Genomic DNA, 23,921 nt, shown 5'->3' with positions numbered 1-23,921 from the left:
ATGCACTATGGACAACAACGAAGTTAATCATCTTTATAACTCGCGAGTTATTGGGAAGTGGAGAACCGCGCCAATTCGCGTCCGGCCGCGCTATATCGCGTCAATTTGTACGATTGTACGACCGATCGCGCAATGTTTACACCTAACATCACTTAAGCTGCATCTACACTGTAGGGTTTTAATAAAGTCTATGGTTTTAGTAAAGCGTATAAACCTAAATAATCATTCGTGTGTAGTTGTAATATACATTTATTTGTATGTTATTAAGGTAGGGCACTGGCAGGATATATATTACCTCAAGCTTACAGAAGATACACAGCTAAATAATACGGCTTTTAAGTAGTGTTGTGTTCCTTTGATGAGTAAGGTGACCAGAGATGGAGGATTGGGTGTAGGTAGAGTCAGGAGCGCGCTAGCGATACTTCTGATGTTGCGGGCGTCTATAAGCTACGGTAATCGTTTACTTTAGGTGAGCCGTACATAAAAAAAAAAATAATTATAATAAAATACATGAACTGGCTTTACCCGACTTTTTAAATATTTGATGTTTCTCACCTCAGAGATAGACAATTATGTGTCTATGTTCTACATAGTTATTTGTTTATTGTTACTAGTGTCGCCCAGTGGCCGAAATTCGACCATAATTAATTTAAATTATAAGCTTGAACATTATTGATGTTCCATTGTCATATACTATACTTCTATAATAATAATAAACAAAAGAGTATATATGCGTGTATGTGTCAATTATATGGTAGCATTTGTAATATTTTTTATTGGTTTAATGTATTAGCATTCAGCACTGATTCTGTATATAAACTTTAACGGTCTTACTTATAAACGTTTCTTAATTTTTAATCAATTGCTTAGCAACGGATTAGCAAAAACCTCACTTATAAACACTATTTAGCGTTAAGAAGTCGTTAAGTAGTGTTTAAATAGCCGTCAAATTTAAACACTATTTAACTCCTGCTAAGCGGCAAGATGGCGGATTTCACATAAATCAGCTGTTCTATTGTGACGTTTGATCTACTACTTGCGTGTGTTTGTTAGAAAAAAAAAATTATCATTCTCTGTTCGTTTCTTAACTAAGTAACAGCTAATCAACGTTTATAAGTAAACAAAAGTTAAACATGGATTTGTAGCTTATGAGCGGTTTAACTAAGCGGTGGCTAAGTATTGCTTAGCGAGATTTTTATAAGTAAGACCGTAAGTGTGCGAAATTTCATACTCCTCCGTCCGAGCAATTTTCGTAAAAAATGGATACAAAGTTTTTGCTTCACGTATTATATGTCACTTAAGACATTTTGGCTTTGAGGTCTGTAAACTTAATTTTGTACTTAGGACTTTGTAATCCAGACTTTGAGGCTGGGAAACTTAATTTAGTGGTTTAGGCATTTAGGGTTTGAGACTTGTATATTTACTGCTATAATTCTTGTCTAAAATCTTAATATGTTTTTACTAACTTAATAAATTATACTCAAACTAGAGACTTGTGTAATGTGTGTAATGTAATGCTGTGTGGTTCGGCATCAAAGAATATAGCCACCCCCAGTCCTCCCGTGGGTGTCGTAAGAGGCGACTAAGGGATAACACAGTTCCACTACTACCTTGGAACTTAAAAAGCCGACCGATGGCGTGATAACCATCCAACTGCTGGCCTTGAAATACACAGGCCGAAGACGGGCAGCAGCATCTTTGGTGCGACAAAGCCAGCCCTGCGGTCACCATCCCGCCTGCCCAGCGTGGTGACTATGGGCTAAACACATGTGTTCACGCCATTTTTGGCGTGAAGTTGTGAAGGCCTATGTCCAGTAGTTGACTGCGAAAGGCTGCTGTGATAGTGATGATGAAACTAGAGACTTGACAGTATTAAAAGCATGTGTAATTACTTAAATGTCTTAAATGTAATCTTAGCATTTCTTGCAGAGAAGTATAGTTAATAACAAGAAGTACATTGTTAAGGAACGTCTCACATCTTGCGTTGCAACTCTGCAACGGTTCACATCGTGTGGTCCGCACTTAATTTATCGGTCATCGGTGTGAAGTGTTTATAAACTGTGAGTGCAATAGACAATCAGTGGTGTGACAGAACGTTAGCTATATAAGACAGTGATTTGACATTTAAACGCTCTCTTTCCCATATTTCTTCTCGTCGTACGAAGTGTTTGCATAATAATGTAATTTGTTATACAGCAATCTATTCTCTTCAATCTTTCATTTTCTCCAACTCTTCAAACAACAATCAATAAAATACAAGCAACAATCAATGCAACGAAACATACATTATTAATAATAATAATAGTAATAATAATAATAACGAGCCTGTAACATCACACTGCTGGGCATAACCTTTTTCTCCATGTAGGCGAAGGGTCGGAGTTTCATCCATTACGCTGGATACGGATTGGCGGATATATTCTCTACTACGAGTAACCATCGTTATCAAGTGTCTGTGATAACAACCGGGACCGACTGCTCAGCATGGTGAGACAACCAGTCCGGAAAGAAATATTTGTACAAATACAAATATCCGTCCAAAGTAGAAATCGAACCCGCAATCGCCAGTGTGTGAGCGCCCACACGGTGTACTACACCAGAGCGATGTCTTCACGATGTTCTTCTAGAAGTACTTCTTTTTATATAAGGTGTCGTTGTAGCGATCATTCCATTATTTATTATAACTTTGATTGATTTGATTCATCGTTCGTCACAGTAAAGTACCTATAAAATAATAAAAAAGTCATTATCATCATCTCATTACCAGTCATTATCGTCATTATTAAAAAAATGTATTTAAATTATACACGTAAATTAGAATTTTATTATATCTTATTGAGAATATTTAAAAAAAAAAATTTTCATTTCGTGTAGTCTTGACCTATTAAATGTCAAAGTTAAAAATACGTAATGTAACAAAAATCATATAAATTCAATCATATAAAAAAGTGCCCAACGCGGCAAAGGAATTTTAGGCTTCAAAAAATGCCCACATACTTTGTTTATGGAGACCCAAGACTGGTTTTTAAATAGTTACCCCCAGATACGTATATCCCGTTAAATCATTTTATTATTTATAGGTAATAGATTTGTGTAACCACAGCCAATTAACAGCATCTGTTATTGTATATTATCATAGTTTCGGATTTGTGGCAATGTCCAAATTGACTCAAACACAAAACACACACCAATCAAATTAAATGAGTAATCTTTTCTAGTATGCCGACTGAATTTCACGTTTTTTCTTTTTATTAATGTAGCAGTAATCGATATTTTTAATCGACTTTATATATGTTGCAACCTACAGATAAATATAAATACTTATTTTATAACATCCTTAGGAGATCTTAGAAAAAAATGTGGGCGTTTTCATTTCTAATTTTTTTTAATTTTAAATCTATTTTTATTCTTTTCTTGAAGTGCACTTAATACGCACGCACGCACTCCATGAATCTACACTCATACAGGTGCACATCTTTGTCAATAAATATAAAAAACGAGTGTGCTTTACACCACACGACGGAAGTGAAACTTACAAAACGTAACTCTCTCTTTCTATCTTCACTAACTTATATCTCCCTCTCAACTTCCATTCGTATCGCTCGAACACACTTTTCGCAACGCTCTCGTCGCGCCTTCACCAGCTTCCTCCCCAAGTCAAGCCTACGCAAAGAAGTTTTACTTCAAAAACAAAACTCTTATTTACTATCTATTTACTAATAAAACATAAGTATGAGTTAGTCGTACCCTATGGAAAAAATCTCACAAAACATTGACAAAATGCACACCAAATTCTCATACCGAGTTATGAGAGCATAAGAGATCTCGTAGACTTTGAGATTTTTTCCACAGGGTAGATGTAAAAAAAGTATTAAACTATTTGATTAGCAAAGGCCTTACAGGTACACTGTATTACAATACAGGAATATTATCCGTATTGATGGATATATTCCCTACTATCGTAACGACTGCTGTCAGGTGTTTATATAGTATCATATAGTTTACTAGCTGACCTGGCGAACTTCGTATCACCTTATTTTTTTTCTGAAATATAATAATAACATAATATATCAAAATAAAATATAGCCTATCTTTTAAGTTGGATCAAACTGCACACGGTGTGCAAATTTGACTAAAATCGGTTAAGTAGTTTAGGAGTCCATTGAGGACAAACATTGTGACACGAGATTTATATATATTAAGATAGGTGTCAGGTGTTTTTGTATATATATAACTAGGGCGGCAAACAAGCGTACGGCTTACCTGATGGTAAGCGGTTACCGTACTCGTAGTTTATAGACGCCTGCAGCATTACAAGCATCGGTAACGCGTTTCCGACCAAGCTCTGTTCACCTTTCACACACAGGAACACAACACTGCTTGAAAGCAATATTATTTAGGTGTGATCTTCTGTAAGGTCGATGTACTTCCCCGGTCAGCCTGCTCCAGATATTGAACAGGATATGTGGTTACGGCACAAATATTACAACCAGAGCGGCGGCGGGCAGGAGGTTCAGGCGGGAATCGAATCCGCAACCCTCGGAGCAGAAAGCAGGGTCACTACAAACTGCGCCAACAGGCTACTTAAAATATTTAGATAGGAAGTAAAACAAATATTTGTACAAATTGTCAGGCACGCAACACTACGTCGGACTGGTTGTCAACTAGCTAAGATTGGTCTGTAATTGTTGCTTTTCTTTTTTATAAGATTTTAAGCGTACTAACTAACGTTATTAAACCCACGTATGTTCTGTTCACTTGACCATCTCAGAGGATGAATCATTGAATTAGGAATGCATCTCATTCAATAAAGATTAATATCGATTGATTTATTTCATTACAAATTACATAAAAGTGCCGTCAATAATAGAAATTTCTAAGAATATAAATTATATTGGCAGAACTACTTGCTTCCATCAACGGAACTTGGCATTGTAACAAGTGCGACCCTACAGTGTCAGTGTGTTGTTTAAAAGTTAATGTAAATTAAATCTTGTAAAAGATTTGAACCTATATGGGTACGATTCAAAAAATTATGTTTAGCCATTATAAGTGGATTGATATTTGAAATGAGATTACATGTTGCTTTTAATTTGGGTTACTTGTGGCAAACCCTAACGGATACTTTGTGACGCTACGTTACCTAAACAAAATAAAGTGTGTGTGTCAGCTCCGACGCACGACTGGAGTTTACTCCTTCAGATCGACTTTCTAAATAGGCACAAAAAGGCTTACTAATCTAAGAAAAAGATTAATATCCATCTATCGATCGATCGATGGCGTTATTAGAAAACGTCGGAACCCAATAGGGTTCCGATAGACGAAAACGTTTTTTTAGTAGTTTATGTTTCCGACAGATGGCGTTAGGATAAACGTAACGAGGTCATTCGTTCAGTAGATTTTCTCCTCATATTTTTTTTATACCGGGGGTCTAAAAAACGAAAATAAAATAAAAAACGAATATAAAATTTCAGAAAGAAAATATCGATTAACAATTAAAAAAAAATCTATGTATGTGTATGTATGTATGTATATATGTATATGTACATATCTGAATGTATGTATATGTAAGTAAATGTATTTGGTGTACATGTACGTTTGTGACTATAACATGTTCATATGTATGTTACATAACATTTTTGCGCCCCATCCCACACTTCTTATTTAGTCCTCTGCCCAAAGGTTGCTTGGAAGAGATCGCTGTATTAGGGATAAGGCCGCCTGTTGCAGCTGATGCAAATTTTATTTTTATATTTCATTTGTTATGCTGTTTAAACCTTGTATTAGTGTGCGAAAGTGTAAATAAAATAAAATAAATAAAATCATTTAATGTTAGTGCTACTAATGTCGTACCTCAAGTGACTCTTTGACTCGATACGCTAACAGAATATGAAACTGGGACTATTAAAAACTAAAATAATACTTTCAACGTAAATATTGTTAAAAATTCGTAGGAAAATATTGTTATTGATGATAAAATAACTGTTTGGTAAACTATGAACTCTATCCCGCCTCTCGGGTGTCACGCTCCGGTGGCGCCAACTAAACTTTAGTAGCGTAACTTGATATGATAGGAAATGGGACGTGGCCTTAAAATAAAGTTTGAGTTAACATTCATAAATGTTCGTTTACCTATTGAAGTAAAACTTCTTAACGCACGCTTGACTTGGAGAGTAAGCTGGTGGAAGAGGCTTATGCCAAGCAGTGGGATGTGACATGCTAAATCAACGTCCTTGAAGTTTCCGTTTAGGTTATAATCATTTGATTCTTTCTCGATTCCATTCTACTTGCCACTCTTGAGATATTTTGGCATTGTTTAAAAGCCATCAAATTGTAATTAATCACAAAATATTCTTCTGCTGTGTGGTTACGTCAGTAAAAGGCCGATTGGTGACATCACAAATTCATTTTTTTTAATTTATATTTTTGTGTAAAGCTTTGTAGTTTAGTATAAGGATTGAATTTTGTTGAATTTTATCTTACGTAAGCAGTGTTTTGTTACCAATAAAATTTATTATATTTTTTAATTTTTTTTTTAAAGAATATAGCCACCCGGCGTATAAGGGATATAGGCGTCTAAGGGATAACACAGTTCCACTACCATCTTGGAAATTAAAAAGCTGACCGATGGCGAAATAACCATCTAACTGCTAGTTTTGAAATACACAGGCCGAAGACGGGCAGCAGCGTCTTCGGTACGACAAAGCCAGCCCTGCGGTCACCAACCCGTCTGCTCAGCGTGGTGAATATGGGCAAACCACATGAGTTCACGCTATTTTTGGCGCGAACTTGTGGAGGCCAGGCGATAGGCTGATGTGTGTCTGTGTGTGTGTATGTGTGTGTGTGTGTGTGTGTGTGTGTGTGTGTGTGTGTGTGACAAAATATTTATAATTATTAATTAACTCTTATTCATCGGTTTTCATTGGGATATGAATTCTGGGTTTCCAGATATCCGACAAATGCTCACATAAGGATATAAGGATCTGTAATGCCTATCTATTATATTTGTCAGCTAGCAATTTAAGCACTATATATTACTAGCTGACCCCGGAAACGTTGTTTTGCCATATATTTTATTAACCTTTTCAATCGCTCTCATAACTTAGGGGTATGAAAATAGATGTTCTTCGATTCTCAGACCTACCCGATATGCACACAAAATTTCATGAGAATCGGTCAAGCAGTTTCAGAGGAGTTTAACTACAAACACCGCGCTACGAGAATTTTATATATTAGATTTCTTATTGACGTAATTCGTTCACTTATACCGTCATTATACAAAACGATTAACTAATGGGACTCGGTTATACTTCGCTTTGCGTTTGAAAAGTGAACCGTCATTGAGTGTTCGAGTCGACGAAGCTAACTAGTTCGAACTTGAAACATTTTCAACGCGCTAGTAAGCTTATTAAAATTTTCTATAGCCCTTTTAGCTGCGAAGTTTCTCGCCGGTTCCTTTCTGCAGAATCTTGCATTCAATCTGTGACATCCCACTGCTGGGCATAGGTCTCTTTTTCCATATAGGAGAAGGATTGGAACTTAATCCACCATGCTGTTCCACTGCGGGTTGGCGGATATGTTCTCTACTATGAGTAACGACCGATATCGGGTATTTATGATAAGAATCGGGACCGAGGGCTTAACGTGCTCTCCGAGGCACGGTGTGTAGACTCACAAGGACAGACATCCGAACTGGGAAGAAATATTTGTACATATATAACTATCCATCCCAAGCGGAAATCGAACGCGCTGACGGTCAGTATTTTAGGCGACTATTCGCACCTCTACACCAGAGCGGTTATTAAGCAGAATCTACATTTTGAATTTTATTACAATTTGTAAAATGACGATTCAAAGGTGCTTTTGAAGGCTATGTGAATAGAGAAATTTATGATTTTGATTTTGAAATTTTTATTTTTCTATTATAATTAATTTTCTACTTTAATTTAATTCATGAACTTGGAATAGTGTGGTATGCGTCGCGGTTACAAATATCGACTTTTTAGAAGTCACTGCAGATCTTTCCCGGAAATGCGCAGAACGAATATCACGTGAGAAATCTTTTACATTTATCTCAAGCGTTTCCTTACGATGTTTTGGTATTTTTTTATGTTCAAGTTATCAGTACAAATATATAAAATAAAATGAACCTATTAATTTGGACATGAGATGATTATACACTCTTAACGGATATCAATATTGTTTGATCTTCAACAAACATAAATCTAAATCAATTTACATCGATAAGTGTAGTATAGATAATATATATTATTTAGGCCAACTCAAAAATTCAGCCAATTGCAGTCCACTGCTGGACATAGGCCTTCCCAAGTTCACGCCAGACATCCCGGTTGCCCACAATTCTCATCCAGCCTACACCGCCAATCTTATTTAAATCGTCGGTTCAGCGAGCCGGAGGCTATCCCACACTGTGTTTGCCAACACGCAGTCTCCACTCCGTCTCTTTATATATATATATATATATATATATATATATATATATATATATATATATATATATATATATATATATATATATATAATATTTATGGCATATATACACGTGTTTTTAGTACCTATTTTGCTCTGGAGACGTTGCCGCGTGTGTAGGTAAAGGTGCAACTACGCATTTTTTTTGTAAGATTATCTAGTCATGACTATTGTTATTGATTTTATTCATAGTGTCCCTGAAAGAACTAAAGTGTGTTGAGTACTATTCCACTACCTTAAGTACTCTCCCGTCATAAGAGCTAATCCTTCGCTTAGAAGTTACTTAGGGTTGAAATCACTCTCTAAAGTCGCGTTAAGGGTGCATGATGTTATAAACTAGGGTCGGATTTCATTTCATTAGAAGTTATGGTATCGAAACAAAAATAATTTACAAAATTAAGAAAAAAAACGAAGTTTATAATTATGTCCATTTACGATAAACGAAGTTTATAATTATGTCCATTTACGATCTAACGATAAGTCATCAAGTCAAGTTATTCGGTTCAAGACTATCTTAATGATAAAGATTTAGTGGCGCTTTATTTCATGAAAATTATGAATAAATTTATAGCTAACTAGATGACCTTTGCGAAAGTTATAGACAAGACTTTCTGAACGCACCTATAAATATTTGACAACCAAGTGACAATTTTTTTGACAAAAGACATCAAATGTTTCACAGCTAGGAACTTTTTTTATTGGAAAATTAAATTGTCGTTTTTAGAATTTTCCGTCACTTATTATTTTAAACTTTCCTGAACGTCCACAAATATTTCAAAATCAAAATTAGCCAAATCGGTCCAGCCATTTTTTGAGTTGTAGTGGATAAACGAACATTAATTAATTTTTATTATAGACCGTGCCCGCGACTTTGTCTGCGTGGAATTTAACTAAAATTTACTGTCCAGTTCGCAGAGTTACATCAGCTATCGGCCAATAGTGAAAGTTCCGTCAAAATCGGTCCAGCCGTTTCACAGATTAGCCGGAACAAATAGACGGACAGACAGACCGACAGACAAAAATTGTAAAAAATGTTATTTTTGTTTATGTATCTATATGAATTTAGTAAAGAGTGGTTATTTCAATATTGCAAACAGACAATCCAATTTTATTTATTTGTATAGATATAGACTACTGACATTTTTTTAAATGAGTAATTATGGAGTTTCTTGCTAAATCTTCATGTCGAAACGACTTTACGTTAATCATAATTAATTTTTAGGGTATTTATTATTATTTTTTTTTTTTTTTACAATATTACACATTTATTTACCATTGATATAATTATAATTTGTAAAGTAACGATTCAATAGTGCTTTTGAAGCCTACTTCAAACAATAAATTTTTGTTATTTATTTTGTTACTTCCAAACTTAATTATGAAGTTGAACACAAATTGGTCTTTAGTGGCTAGTCGGAACTTCGGTAATTACTTCTTGATTGTTGATACGCTTATTAAGAGCCATTTCACAAAAATCGGTAACAATCCGCGAAATTGTAATATTTTGACGTCGTTAATCTCAGTGTTGGATGCAATAATGTAATTTATATTCTTGAAATATAATAGAGCAACATTTGTTGTAATCCATAGTCAGATCAGAATTTTGATTTATATTATGTGTATAAAATTATTAACCTTTTCATCAGCCTCCTCCCTGGGTAAACGGTCGCAATGTATACTTTGAAGTCCTACTTTTCAATAACCTCTACGTTGAAACCATTTTAAAAAATATCATAATATGTGGAATATAATTTTGTTGTCCACTATCATAGATTTTTATTCCATTTGTATCTCTATTAAACGATAAAAAAAATTTAAAGTTACGAATATTTTCCAAATAAGTACAATTTTAAAAGCGATATTTCTCTTAGAAAACTAAGAAATTTTAACGAACTATCTTCATCAAAGTAAACTTACATCATTAAGGAATACAAAAAAAATAATTAAAAGATGTAATTATTTTTAATACATTTTATATTAAATAATAAAAAGATAGTATATATTGCCACGCATCAAGCCCGGTAAATCAGTCGAGCGCTAGCGCTCTTAGAGGTAAGGTCCACGCCAAATTCTGCGCAGCCGTCTCTTTCGCTCACACGCGCCAAGCGCCTGTTGTTATAGCGGATAAAACGCATTTGATACTTTCATAATAAAATAAACATATTACGAAAATGACTGTAAAATAATATAATGATAATTTCTGTAAACAATGTATAATTTAATTTTCTTTTCTCACACTATCAATACAAATAGGCATTTCAATCTGTTTGTCTTGTTATTTGTTAATTAATATGTTTGTCGGTGTCGATGTCATTAAATGCTTTTTTATTCATATCGTAAATATTAGATTCATTCGTAAACTGAAAAAACTAAATCAATTTAAAAAAATTGTTTCATAAAATTGATTTTTTTAATTTTATTTTAAATTTATTGACTGTTGTTATATAACATACTTGAAATTTTTAACAAATTCATTATGTAAAAAACATTTTATACCATAGTTATAATTTTTATTATACATCAGAAAATGATCACGATGGTCTTTTGGTTGTCACACTATACGTACTAGCACAAAGATCGCGCGGCTCGTACGACTCGCGCGATGCGACCAAATTTACCTAAACTTGCAGAGCGTAAAATTGTGAAATGGCTCTTAAATAAAGTATCGAAGCACAATGTGAAATAGCGTTCGCGCGTATATCTTATATATAAAATTCTCGTGTCACAGTGTTAGTTAAAATACTCCTCCACAACAGCTGGACCGATTTTTATGAAGTTTTGTGTGCATATCGGGTAGGTCTGAGAATCGGCTAACTTTTATTTTTCATACCCCTTAGTTATAAGGGTGGAGGATTTAGGGGTTTAATAGCATATATGGCTAAACAACGTTTGCGGGGTCAGCTAGTTTTGTTATATAATAATTGTGGTTACGGCAGTAAAGAATATAACATAAGAATAAAACGTAATATATGAGTCTGAACTACGAACACACAAAATTAATCTGAAATATGTTGAAAAGTGTGATTCGGCACACAACTCATTTTGCGTTGCCGTGTGGCACGAACTAGACTTTAGTATGAAACCGAATGCAGCAGAAATTAAGCGACAGAAATGACGCGTCTGACAACTCACAAAATTACGCTCGTTTGGCCTCACCCTAAGATAACTTCCGTCACCCTGTCGCATAGCAACAATTAACGACCCCTAGTAACAAAGCAGTCGCCAGCTACGATTGACAAAACTGATTTCAATCATTTGTAAATTATTTATTATTATAAATATTATAAATTTTTATTTACGCTATGAGTGCAGTGAGTCGTCCCATGAGTCATATGAGGAAACTAGAGACGGTATGTTATTTTTAACTAATTTTATTTAATTATTTATTTTACATCACAAACCTTAAAAAAATTCTGATAATTTTTATATTTATTTATTTAAATGGATTAACTACCGACTTATTACTTCAAATCGAATCGGCCTGGACAATTACTAAGTATGTAAACCGAATTCTAAAATGTGTATACATGTTAAAATACATGATTTTAATTCTATTTCTGTTTTTTTTCTACCAACATTTTTTATTGATAGGTACTAGTTATCCGATTCTTTTATTTATTTAACATATATTCGATATGTTTAATTTTTTTATATTGTTGCCATCGTTATGAACAATTTTGATTGTCTTATAACAATAAGATCATTACAGACTAGCTTTTACCCACGGCTTCGCTCGCATTGAATTTTTTGTCATAAAAGGTATCCTATATTACTTCTAATAGATCTAAAAATATGTGTACAAAGTTTCGCGATGATCGGTTTAGTAAATTTCGCGTGAAAGCGAAACAAACAGACTTACATTCACATTTATCATATTAGTAGGGATAACTTAAAGAAGTTTCCTTACCTTGAGGAAATATTCATATCTTCACATCACATCACCCTATCGCTATCACACTTCTGCTGGACATAGGCCTCCACAAGTTGCGTGAACTCATGTGTGTTGCCCGTGGCCTCGTGGCACCACGCTGGGCAGGCGGGTTGGTGACCGCAGGGCTGCCTTTGTCGCTTTTATATTTGAAATTTATCAAAGTAATATTTTTATTACGATGATTCAAACAAATGGTTATATTCTTTACTGCTGTAGCCACACAGCTGAATATTCATATATTCATTATTAAATCTCCCTATTTAATTTAATTTTTCAACAGAAAGAAGCTCTATTCCGGACTAGAAAGCGCATCTTAAAGTACCTAGTACTGGGGTTCTTGAAGCAGGAGGGGTTCGTACATACAGCTGACACCTTCATATCAGAGGCCGCCCTCACCGATGAGTACACACTCTGCGATAACATCGACTTGGATATTATTCTGCAGGTCAGGATTGCAATAACTTACTAACCTGTTCTGTTGACTTATCAGTACTGTACATACCAGGGCCAGATTTAGAGATCTAGAGGCCTCGGGGTTACAAAGGAACGGAGGCCCCTTGGACCCAAATTATTTTTCAAATAAAATGGACATTTTTTAAAGGTAAAATGCGAAAAAAAAATATGAAAGCAAAAGTTGTTTACTAGTGTTCACTAGTTTGAATTTAAATATTTTTTCCGATTTTTTTTTGTGGGAGCCACCGTTTTTTGTGGAGGCCCCGGGGCTCCGTTGCCCTCCCCTAAATACGGCCCTTATTAAGACCCCTTCTTCAATCAATCAAATCTTCCCATGTAGACCTGTAAAATTGAAATTGGTCCGGCTTAATCCTTTTATTTTACAAAGATTTTATGATCTTTTTATGTGTCATGACTCTATAATATATACTATTTACTATTTTAAAAAATACATTTTTTTAGTTTTTACGTAGTCGGCTTTAGCATTCGTCCAAACTTTTGTATTTATTAGGTTTAAGGCTGCATGACGACTGCTCTGGTGTATTGGTGCGTGTGCCGTGTCGGCGGCTCGATTCGATTCCCGCTTGGACTGAACATTTTTGCTTATACAAATATTTATTTCCGGTCTGGTGGTCCTTGTGGGTCTCCCCACCGTGCCTCGGAGAGCAAGCTAATCTATCGGTCCCGATTGTTATCATGTACACCTGATAGCGATCGTTATTCATAGTAGGGAATACATCCGCCAACCCGCATTGGAGCAGCGTGGTGGATTAAGCTCTGATCCTTCTCCTACATGGGAAAAGAGGCCTATGCGCAGCAGTGAGACATTACAGGCTGAAGTGTTTTAAGGCTTTATCAAAATAATTATTAATTGAAGGCTTTTGTCTTATTACCTAGTTACTCCTATCTCCATTCGAAAAATATTGAAATGCTGGTATATTCTCAGATATTGGTCTTTTAAAGTTAACTTCTTCTTCGTTAGTTTTTTGTTTTTGTTTTTTTGAATTTCGTGTCTTAGCCGTAACACCGGTGACCTACATTGTAGTCGCAAATAAGAAAGCGCAGTCTCTCGTTTCAAAAGCTATTCACTGTTATAAATACTAAGGCTATGTTTATCAGCACGGATGAAACGTCTTCTAAATACTACGTACGGAAACAAGCCAATTTTTTTTGTAGTTATTTTTTGCAGTTGTGATTTTTTTTTGTATTTTGTTCTTGTTTTTGGTTACCTTGTTTAATAGATATGTGCTTATTATATAACATTGTTTATGATTATGAAGAATTGTTGCTATAATTACGAAGTCCGATTATATTATTGTTATATTATTATTGGATTTTTGTACAAATAAATAAACAAATAAATAAATATAAAAAGAGATTCCCAAATTTACTTTTAAATGTTTTTTGGGTTCAATAATTAATAACTCATTACTTTGTTAATGTTTTGTTTTTAGACTTTTTTAGTTTCGTATTGTAAAAAGTACCAAAGGCTGAAAAATATGACGTTTATTCATTTTTTATTGTTCTTCATTTAATACGAGTAATTATGTAGACAAAATGACAAGTAGTGTACAACACGTATTATTAGGGAAAATAAAAAAGAATTATATAATCCGTACCTACACCCTGTAAAAAGTTATAAAGTAACAGTTATAAAAATAATGAAATTGATAACATTGAATTACTCCAGTAATTGCAGTAGTGTAATCCAGTAAAATTTATTTTTATTTAAAACACATACACGTACAATTTTCATTGTTCTGATTTTCGTAACTTTAGTTCGTTAAGCATAGGCAATGATTTTGAAACCGCGCGGTTCAAAGTAACAAAAAAGGGTAGCAATTTTTTTGAAAATAATGACAAATCTCAAACGATGTGTTGAAACGGTCCATGTAGTACGGTGACCCACATACAGAGCGGAAATTACGAAGCTCTATACCTTAGGCTTTCAGCGACGTAACTCTTGGAGCGCTTGTAGCAGTGAGTGAATATAGTGTGTGATTAAAAAGACACTTTAAGTGTTTTGTGGATGTTATGGACAAGAAGTTTTGAATGCAGCTACGTATATTTTAATTATAATTTATGGGGTTCAGTTACTGGTTAGTATCCGTTTATTAAATTACTTCGAATTATTTCGGTTACCAATATTAAAGTTTTAAGGAATGGTAATGATTAAAACAAATATGATTCGACGTACAAAATTATAAATATAAGTAAAAATAAAATAAATACTATTTTGTTTACAATTGCTCCCATAAATACTCTTCATATGTCATTTTTTCGAAATAACTCTTATGTACAGACAGCCGGTTACAATTTATTATAATACACTCAAAAACCATTATTTGCATATGGACAAATATAATTATGCCGCGTTTTAGTCACGTGCGCCGTGTAAGCGCATAAACACCAGCGTTTGCTGGTTCGATGTATTTCTACAAATATCTGTTTTGTTTGGATCGTACTTGTGGGTCTCTCCATCGTACCTCGAGTCGGTCGTGGTCGTTATTGTATGCGGAGTGCGGAATATATCCGACTAACCCGCTGTGGAGCAGCGTAGTGGATTGATGTAAACTTTGATCTTTTTCCTACATGGGGAAAGAGGCCTAAGCCCAGTAGTCGAAAGTTACAGGCTAAATCGTGATTGTGATAAGTTAGTAAGTAAATGTAAATGTACGTAGGTATAATACGTACATTTCATTTTAAATTTTACAAAAAATAACTGTCAGTTTTGTATCAAATAGACTTGAACACAAACCTACTAGCGATCCAACTACATTATTAATGTTATTTAATAACACTATTATAACAACGCTTCAGCCTGTAATATCCCACTACTGGACATAGGCCTCTTTCTCCATGTAGGAGAAGGATCAGAGCTTAATCCACCACGCTGCTCCAATGCGGGTTGGCGGATATATTCCCTACTATGAGTAACGATCGCTATCAGGTGTACATGATAACAACCGGGACCGACGGCTTAACGTGCTCTCCGAGGCACGGTGAGGAGACCCACAAGGCTTGCACATTATTACAAGGTCAAAGATAAAAATCTTTTTGAAATGTCTTAAAAGCGTCGTCGATTACGTAACGATAATATCAGCGAACAGAGACATAGGTACTTGTTTATTTGGAATCGAAGTTGAAATATAATGTGCATCCGAAACGTTGGAACGCTGCCACGGAACACGTTGAGACTCGTGGACGCCGCGCCGGCGCTGACGGTGTAGGACTGACTTCATAACGACTAAAAAATAGAGTAAATATTATTTGTCAGTTTACTCTTTTGGACCCAAAAGTTTCATTGTTTATTTTAATATATTATCTAATACATTTAAACGAGGGTTTGCGGGGTTAACTAGTATATATATATATATACTAGCTGACCCCGCAAACGATGTTTTGCCATATATGTTATTAACCCCATTAATCCCCCCCCCCCTTATAACTTAGGGCGATGAAAAATAGATGTTGTTCGATTCTCAGACCTAACCAATATGCACACAAGATTTCATGACAATCGGTCAAGCCGTTTCGGAGGAGTTTAACTACAAACACCGCGACACGAAAATTTTATATATTAGATATATACCCCGGTTTGAGTCCAGATGTCTCCAGTCTGAATATTTTTTTCCCTTTTTTAAGTCCCTTCTTTTGTGAGAAAAACTATTATTGGAAGTCCTTTATCAACGCTATTATTTCATATCTAAGTATAATTAAAAAAAAAAACAATTTTTTTATTTAATTTCATAAAATATTCGAGTCAAAGGAAAATAATAAGTAAATGCTTCGGCTGAAGGTTGTGGGCATGTCCACCGTGCCCGTGGATCCGCTTTCGTTGATCTTCGAGGTTCTGCTCGAGGAATCTCTCCTGAATAAACTTACAAAGAAATTATTGAAAATAATTCTGACTGAATTAAATTATAATTTATTTCGCTAGAATGAACACCGCCTTACTTGAAGTAACATACCTATCCATTACGTTGGTACAGACACGTTGATGCAGATGAATGATCTGAAACCCTTACGTTTCGTGAGTGGCTGTAGTTTTTTAGTAACTTCTAACTTATCTTATTTTTTTTTTATTTTGTGATTAATCTATAAAAATAAAACTGACTAGCATTATGCGAAATTTATTTCACTTACTAGTTATTTACCGTCTTCGCATAGCAAATATTGGTGCGAAATTTTTTAATAATGTAGTTATCGAATAATCTGCTAAGAAACTAGGCATATAGTCATTGTTCCGTACCGGAACAAGATCTTCGTATTTACGTACATTTACAGGATAACATAAATTGGACAATTTCAATTTCATATTATTATTTTTTCTTTAATTGTTAATGGGTTGCTTAGCGATATATTACTGTATCCGAACGCACCGTGTTGCGCGCCCTCTAAGTAAGGGCGCATGAACAGTCCCGAGAGAACCGTTGCCGCAAGCGCATACGATACTGTTACCTACCGTTTAACTCGATCGAGGACAAAAACATATATCTTTCGCTGGAGATCCGAACTGGTGTGTCCCTATGGTGGTGTTCGCCATATGAATTGGAACTATTAGTGAACTGCCGAGTCGCTGATCTGCCCGGACCGAGCCAGCTCACGTGTTGCAACGGAGATCGGTAAGTCGCTAGTGACCCCAGTTTAATAGCGAACAGTCATTATGCTGAAGTAATACATATCCTATTTTTATTTATAGGTTTAATGACTATCACTTGTGCTAGTGTAGGGCGGTTGATTCTGCCAATGTCACGTAGAATAGAGAAGATACGAAGGTGGTTTTGTTCGGTGTGCTTGACACTCGGAATCTTAATTTAATTTTAAAAACAAATAAAATAGTCATAAGCTGTTTTATTCCTATTTCAAAAATGACTGATGATATTGTTTAATATTCTTACAAATTTGATTTAGGCCATAGCAGCTCAAAATCTGGAGCAGCCCGTCTGGCGAACCGTACAGAAAAGCATAGCCAAATCATACTGCTCTTTAGTATTTGTGTATACCTGTGGTGAGTGAGATGACCAGATCACCTAAAGAGTATCGGGGGTAGGGTCGACAACGTGTGGCGCTTATGGTGTTGCAGGCTAACCCTAAACCCTAGTATTTTATATAAAATTCTCGTTTCACAATGTTAGTTACCATACTACTCCGAAACGGCTGGACCGATTTTTATGAAATTTTGTGTGCATATCGGGTAGGTCTGAGAATCGGCCAACATCTATTTTTCATACCCTTAAGTTATGAGGGAGGGGATTAAGGGGGTTAATGGTTTTGTGGGGTCAGCTAGTCCATATATAAATAAAAAGTTATTGTAAGCTCGTGATCGATGCAGGTAAAGCCGTAAGTACTCATAATATACTTTGTTTATAATGTTAGTAGAGTTGTACGATATCTTGCCAATAACGATGACGTCAATGCAAAAGTTCATCTGTGCGATATGCGACGTTTACTACGAGTATTTATCCGGAACAAAATAACTTAACGCGCGTAATTAAAATGATTTGTGTGTTTGTTTTAGATTATTTAGAAATATCGTTTTACAATTATAATATATATGATTGTTTTGTATAATTGTTTTAGGCAAGAAATAATAATAAGGCAGCAATCGTATGATATTATAAAATAGTGTAGATACACTGTAATTCTCTGTAGTTTTTGTTGTACTGTATTTATTGTGAACTTTATTGGTAAAGAAATAATATTCTAATAACTTCTTCTACTAGAACTACTATTCTAATAAATTCTAATAATTTGAAATTTATCAAAAAAATTTTTTTATTACAATGACTCAAATAAATCTTTCGAAGGAATCATATTAAAATTTTCGTTAATCTGCTTTTCTCTCTGTTTATATGTTTGTTTTGGAATGAAGAAAAGCCTGCTGTACTACTGTAGGCCTAATTTTAAACTAAGTTTTAGGGTTCATTTTACTGCATCAAGTGAAGTACACAAAAATTGTATTTGTTCGCAAACGAAAAAAACCGACTTCAATTACATCGACAAGTAATACAACGTAAGTAGACGAAAAAAATTAACAAACGCACTAGTCGTCACTACGATTTTCGGGGGTTTTCCCACGATTTCTCTGGGATTCCATCATCAGATCCAGGTTTCCTTATCATGGTACCACACTTGGGATATCTCCTTTCTAACAAAAAAGAATTATCAAAATCGATTCATAAACAACGAAGTTATCCCGGAACATACATAAAAAAATTATATACATACCGTACCTATATATCACATGTTAATATATATATACACATAACTATAAATTATGTTTTTCATATAAAATGCATAATTCTATTTCTGCAGGACTATTGCAGTTACTACCTAATCAGATTCAACAAACAACCCCAATTCTGTCGTAAAGTGGACGAGCAGCCGATCAAGCGGCCGCAGACGAGGAGGAGCCGGTCGGAGCACGTGGTAGAGAAGGTGGATTCGGGGCCTGATCTCCCAGCGACTTTCACAGTCACCAAGTTGCTGAAGGTGACAAACAAACCTTAAAATTGTTTGCGCTTATAATTCACCTCATCCATATTCTATTTTTGAAAATATATGTCTATAACTGTGTGTTGTATATATAAATACGTTTTATATGTTGATTTATACGTATTGATCGTTAATTATATGAATGTTTATCGTTTAAATATGTAGCTTTATCAGTCGATTGTGATCTATAAATACAAGCATGCATTTGTTTACTTTGGGAACAGTCAAACGTGCGTATGCTAAAAACATTTTGAAATTTATTTATCTATTTTATTTTATTAAAAAGTACGAATACTGAAAAGAAGACGATTAAAAGTACTGTTCAAATCTATATAAAATAAAAATAAAGTGTGTGTCAGCTCCGACGCACGACTGTAGTTTACTCCTTCAGATCGACTCTCTAAATGGGCACATAAAGGCTTACTGGTCTAAGAAAAAGAATACCATATCAAATGGTAAATAAACTAATCAAATAACGCCATCTATCTATCTATCTAAGATGGCGCTATTAGAAAACGTCGTTACGCAATCAATCGGATTCCTATTGGGTTTCGATAGATGAATAATTTTAATATTTTCTAATAACTCTGAAACATACTTTTTTCCTATCTAAATGTTTATTACAATTTCAGGAAAATCTTTTAGGTAACACAGAAGCGCCAATTTCAGCACTAGAAAGAAAACCTATAGCTGGTTACCTATCAACCATATCACCAGAGAAAAAGGCTATCGTAGAAATACTGTATCAAGACATCATCAGACCCTCAGGATCATCTTGGGATGATATCAAGGGCTTGACAACGGCTAAGAATATTTTGTTGGAGTCTGTTGTTTATCCAGTGAGGTGAATATTATTTGTTGAATGTGATCTTTGTTTGAGGTAACTTTTTTCTTTTTTCTTCATTTCGATTTATTATACCGTCAAAAACATATACACGTATATAAAAAGTTCGAGATTTTTGTATTCTCTGTCTTAAGTCCCATAGAACTGCTATAGAAGTGTTTCATTTTAATAATTTTTTAAAATAAATTTGCATTACCTAAAGGCTTTCCTTATTATCATGTACTGATATATTGTATCTAAGCAATAATTATAATTTTGTACATGGACATTTAAAGCAAAGTTAATCGCCATCAATTGTGATTGTTTTATTTTATTGTTCACTTTTAGACGATTGTCAATATTGTACTGTCTTTTTATTATACGCTCGTTTCGAACATAATATATGGTGTCTAAATTATTATTTAAAAAAATATATATATTGAAGAGTTATTTACTCCTTAAGAAGCGAAATAAAGTTGGTGGTTTAAATAAAATAAAACGAGTGAAATCGTGAGAAACAGTAACGCTAAGAAGTGACGTTGATTGTGAGTGACGTTTTATAGCGCAACATCTCTTGCGAGAAAGAGACGGATATATTTTCAAATGGTAATCGTTTTTAAGGAGTAAACTACAACTACTTTACGCACGCTTGACTTGGGGAGTAGCTGGTGGATGGGTGACTAGAGCCTTACGTAAAGAGTTATCCGGCGAGGCGAATGGAAGTTGAGAGAGATATAAGTTAGTGGAGATAGAAAGAGAGTTACGTTTCGTAAGTTTTACTTCAGTCGTGTTGTCTAACGCACTCGTTTTTTTTAAGGTATCCAGAAGTATTTACTGGTCTTCTTGAACCTTGGCGAGGAGTTCTATTACACGGCCCGCCAGGTACCGGCAAAACGATGCTGGCCCGCGCCGTCGCTAGCGAGAGCGGCTGCACCTTCTTTAACATAACCTGCAGCACTGTGGTCAACAAATGGCGTGGGGAATCTGAGAAGATTGTTAAAGTAAGTATTTTTTCATTTAATTCGTAAAACAAAATATTTATCCTTTACGCTTCTGGTTCAATCAACTACATATTTCTGACGTGAAAACGTCTAATTAATCGATGAACGCTGGCTAAATGCACGAAAAATAATGCCTCATTGACCCGTTACGCTTATTGTCTCGTTACGTTACGTTTATCTCTTCCACTCGATTTGCGTATGCGTTCGAGGAGATGTTTTGTTATGACGTTGTCTCGTTAAACTATCGTCCGTGAACCAACTTTACAGACAACCAATTTTTATTTATTTCAATAAGGGACATCCACGTTCTCTAAATTGTCTCTCATTGTCTTATTTCGAACGTCATGCATTACGCTAATTCTACCGGTGCGGTGGTTAATTGTGTTAGATCAACAGTCCTTTGACTGCCTAGTAAAACGTTATTTGTTAAAATGTATTTTCTTGAAACTCTCATCATCTTCTCTATTGTTATATATATGTAAGTATATGTCCTATTCGTCTTTCACTATTAGAAAAAGTATCATTTACCAAAGAGAAGGTCAATATTATCTGCAAGTTTTGTCACTGAATCAAGTCAATGCTGTAAGGTGTTTTATAAGGTATTCCCATACAGTTATTTATCCTTTATCTCTCTCTTATGTTTACTTTTGATTCAATAAGCTACAATCCGTAAGGTCGTATTTTGTACAGTCATCTTGAGTCTTGGATAGAATCTTGGATAGTAAGCCACAATATTGAAAAGTTGTCAATTTTCAGGTGTTATTCGACATGGCGTCCTACTACGCCCCGTCTATCATCTTCATAGACGAGGCGGAGACCCTTGCGGGGGCGCGCGCTACTGGTGAACACGAAGCCTCCCGCCGCCTCAAGTCGCAACTCCTCACTGAGATCGATGGGATTGTCCAACGAGATGGGATTGTGTTCCTGCTTGTGAATTCTAACATGCCATGGTGGGTTGTACAAGGTTTCGTTACTATTGGGTTTGTGTGTAAAAATGTATGTCTAACCCTCACCTGCGCTTGCAATGTCGTACACTCGTAACTTACCGAACCTTTAAAATAAATAAACCGTCTTTATGGATAGGTACACAGATACAGACGCTTAGATCTCGACTAATATACCTTATTAATAATTTTAACATAAATCCACTTTTCTGGATAGTTACTGTACAAAAGGTCATTTAAGCCTTAAGTTTTATGTTGTTAAGCAGAATACCAATTGCAATAACTAATATATTAAACATTTAATATCTACGATTTTGTTTTTGTGTTACCCACACATTAGGATATTCAAAAATGTCTATTAAACATTTTCGGCAGATTGAAAATTCCTTCCGACATTACAGATTTATATAAAATAAAATTGTGAAAATGAACGTATGACAAATCTCTTCATTTTATATTGCAGGGAAATAGACTCTGCCATGTTGAGAAGACTGGAAAAGCGTATCTTTATACCGTTACCAGACTTCAAAACAAGAGCTGAGTTGTTCGAAACGTTCCTGAAAAGCAAGAACATAGAACTTGACCCCAATGTAGATTTCAAGGAGCTGTCTTGCAAGACAGAGGGTTACTCTGGAAGCGACATTAAACTCGTCTGCAAGGAGGCTCTGATGGCGAATGTTAGGAAAATGCTGCCGAATATGGGAGGCAAGAGTATGTACAAATTAGTCATACATATACTTGGTATGCACCCATCATTAGGCTACTGCTTGCGGTAGTAGCATTATCTCAGTTGAGTTGCAGTGATCAATGGTATGATCAGAGGAAACTTATATCCTAAGAAGCCACCGAAAACCTTAGAACAATGAAGGCCCAGGGCTGCTAAAGCTCAACGTAGTCAGTAACTATCGTTTTATTTTCGGAAAATGGACTGATTTGCTATCAGCATTCGTTATCGTATACTGATTTGACACGGCTATAGGTAGATTTAGGGGCTTTATTGATATTGGTCTTTACTTATATGAGAGTCTAAACTAGAGCGTCCAGCAGATGAGGAGGTTCTAGTTTGTAAACTAAGAGTTTTTTTTTTTAATTTCACAGGTCAATCAAACTGTAAAGACAAGCTGTCTCTCTCAGATATACTCACAGCGATAGAGAGAACAAAACCTATATCTAAAAATCTTACAAGAAGGCATGAAGAATGGCAGAAGGAAATGGGATCGACTTAGATTTTTTTGTTTGTTTTTTAATTACAATAAATATTTACAAATATACACAAATATTATCGTTTATTGAAGCAATCACAGATACAGTAAAAAAATCGGGACATTTAAAAAATTGATTCTAAAATTGAGTGTAGAGCGTTTATATTATGTACTTATTTCGTTTTGTCGACTGTCCCTAAAGTAAGCAACTTAATGCTTGTGTTATAGGTTACGAACGACTGGACTTATTTGGAATCATTGAAAATCATTAAAGCAACTTAATCATACTTTCTAGGAGAGGCACAGCAGGAAACATCACACTCAAAATCTAAAGCAGCCCGACTGGGGAAGCACCTTAACCTTACAGAAGATCAGACAGTTGAATAAAACTACTTTCAGGTAGTGTTGTGTTCCTGTGGTGAGTAAGGTGACCAGAGCTCCTTACGAAGGGATGGGGTCGGTAGGCCTCCGTTCGCAGGCGACGAACAGGGGTGCGTAGGAGGCGCTACTTAATGCGTCTCCAGTAACGCCCCTGTGCACGTGTCTGGCCGGGATGGGAACCCGGTCCTGCTAGACACG

General features: G+C 35.1%; 1 protein-coding gene and 1 long non-coding RNA gene across 2 annotated transcripts; one reads left to right on the top strand and one right to left on the bottom strand.

Annotated features, from left to right (window-relative positions):
- Positions 1 to 11,792: 11,792 nt before the first annotated feature.
- Positions 11,793 to 23,417, top strand: LOC123658986 (katanin p60 ATPase-containing subunit A-like 2). Its single transcript, XM_045594272.1, has 8 exons — positions 11,793 to 11,840; positions 12,702 to 12,866; positions 19,193 to 19,369; positions 20,005 to 20,216; positions 21,013 to 21,196; positions 21,953 to 22,146; positions 22,604 to 22,851; positions 23,239 to 23,417. Exons 1-8 carry the CDS (start codon positions 11,793 to 11,795, stop codon positions 23,364 to 23,366), a joined length of 1,356 nt encoding a protein of 451 aa, XP_045450228.1. The 3' UTR covers positions 23,367 to 23,417.
- Positions 15,956 to 16,536, bottom strand: LOC123658987. The gene is made up of 2 exons (XR_006743951.1): positions 16,467 to 16,536; positions 15,956 to 16,121 (listed from the first exon to the last, which is right to left on the bottom strand). It is a non-coding gene; the product is annotated as an uncharacterized LOC123658987 (long non-coding RNA).
- Positions 23,418 to 23,921: the final 504 nt, after the last annotated feature.

This window comes from Melitaea cinxia, chromosome 13 (genome assembly GCF_905220565.1).
Source record: "Melitaea cinxia chromosome 13, ilMelCinx1.1, whole genome shotgun sequence".
In the NCBI taxonomy this organism is placed as follows: Eukaryota; Metazoa; Arthropoda; class Insecta; order Lepidoptera; family Nymphalidae; genus Melitaea; species Melitaea cinxia.
This window is presented reverse-complemented; position numbering and strand designations above follow the sequence as displayed.

Bases quoted from the DNA above. Each gene is read 5' to 3' on its own strand.
- LOC123658986 (XM_045594272.1), top strand. From the start codon at position 11,793: ATGAGTGCAGTGAGTCGTCCCATGAGTCATATGAGGAAACTAGAGACG. The intron at 12,867-19,192 runs GTCAGGATTGCA...CTATTTCTGCAG, and splicing joins ACTTGGATATTATTCTGCAG to GACTATTGCAGTTACTACCT. The intron at 22,147-22,603 runs GTGGGTTGTACA...TTTATATTGCAG, and splicing joins GTGAATTCTAACATGCCATG to GGAAATAGACTCTGCCATGT.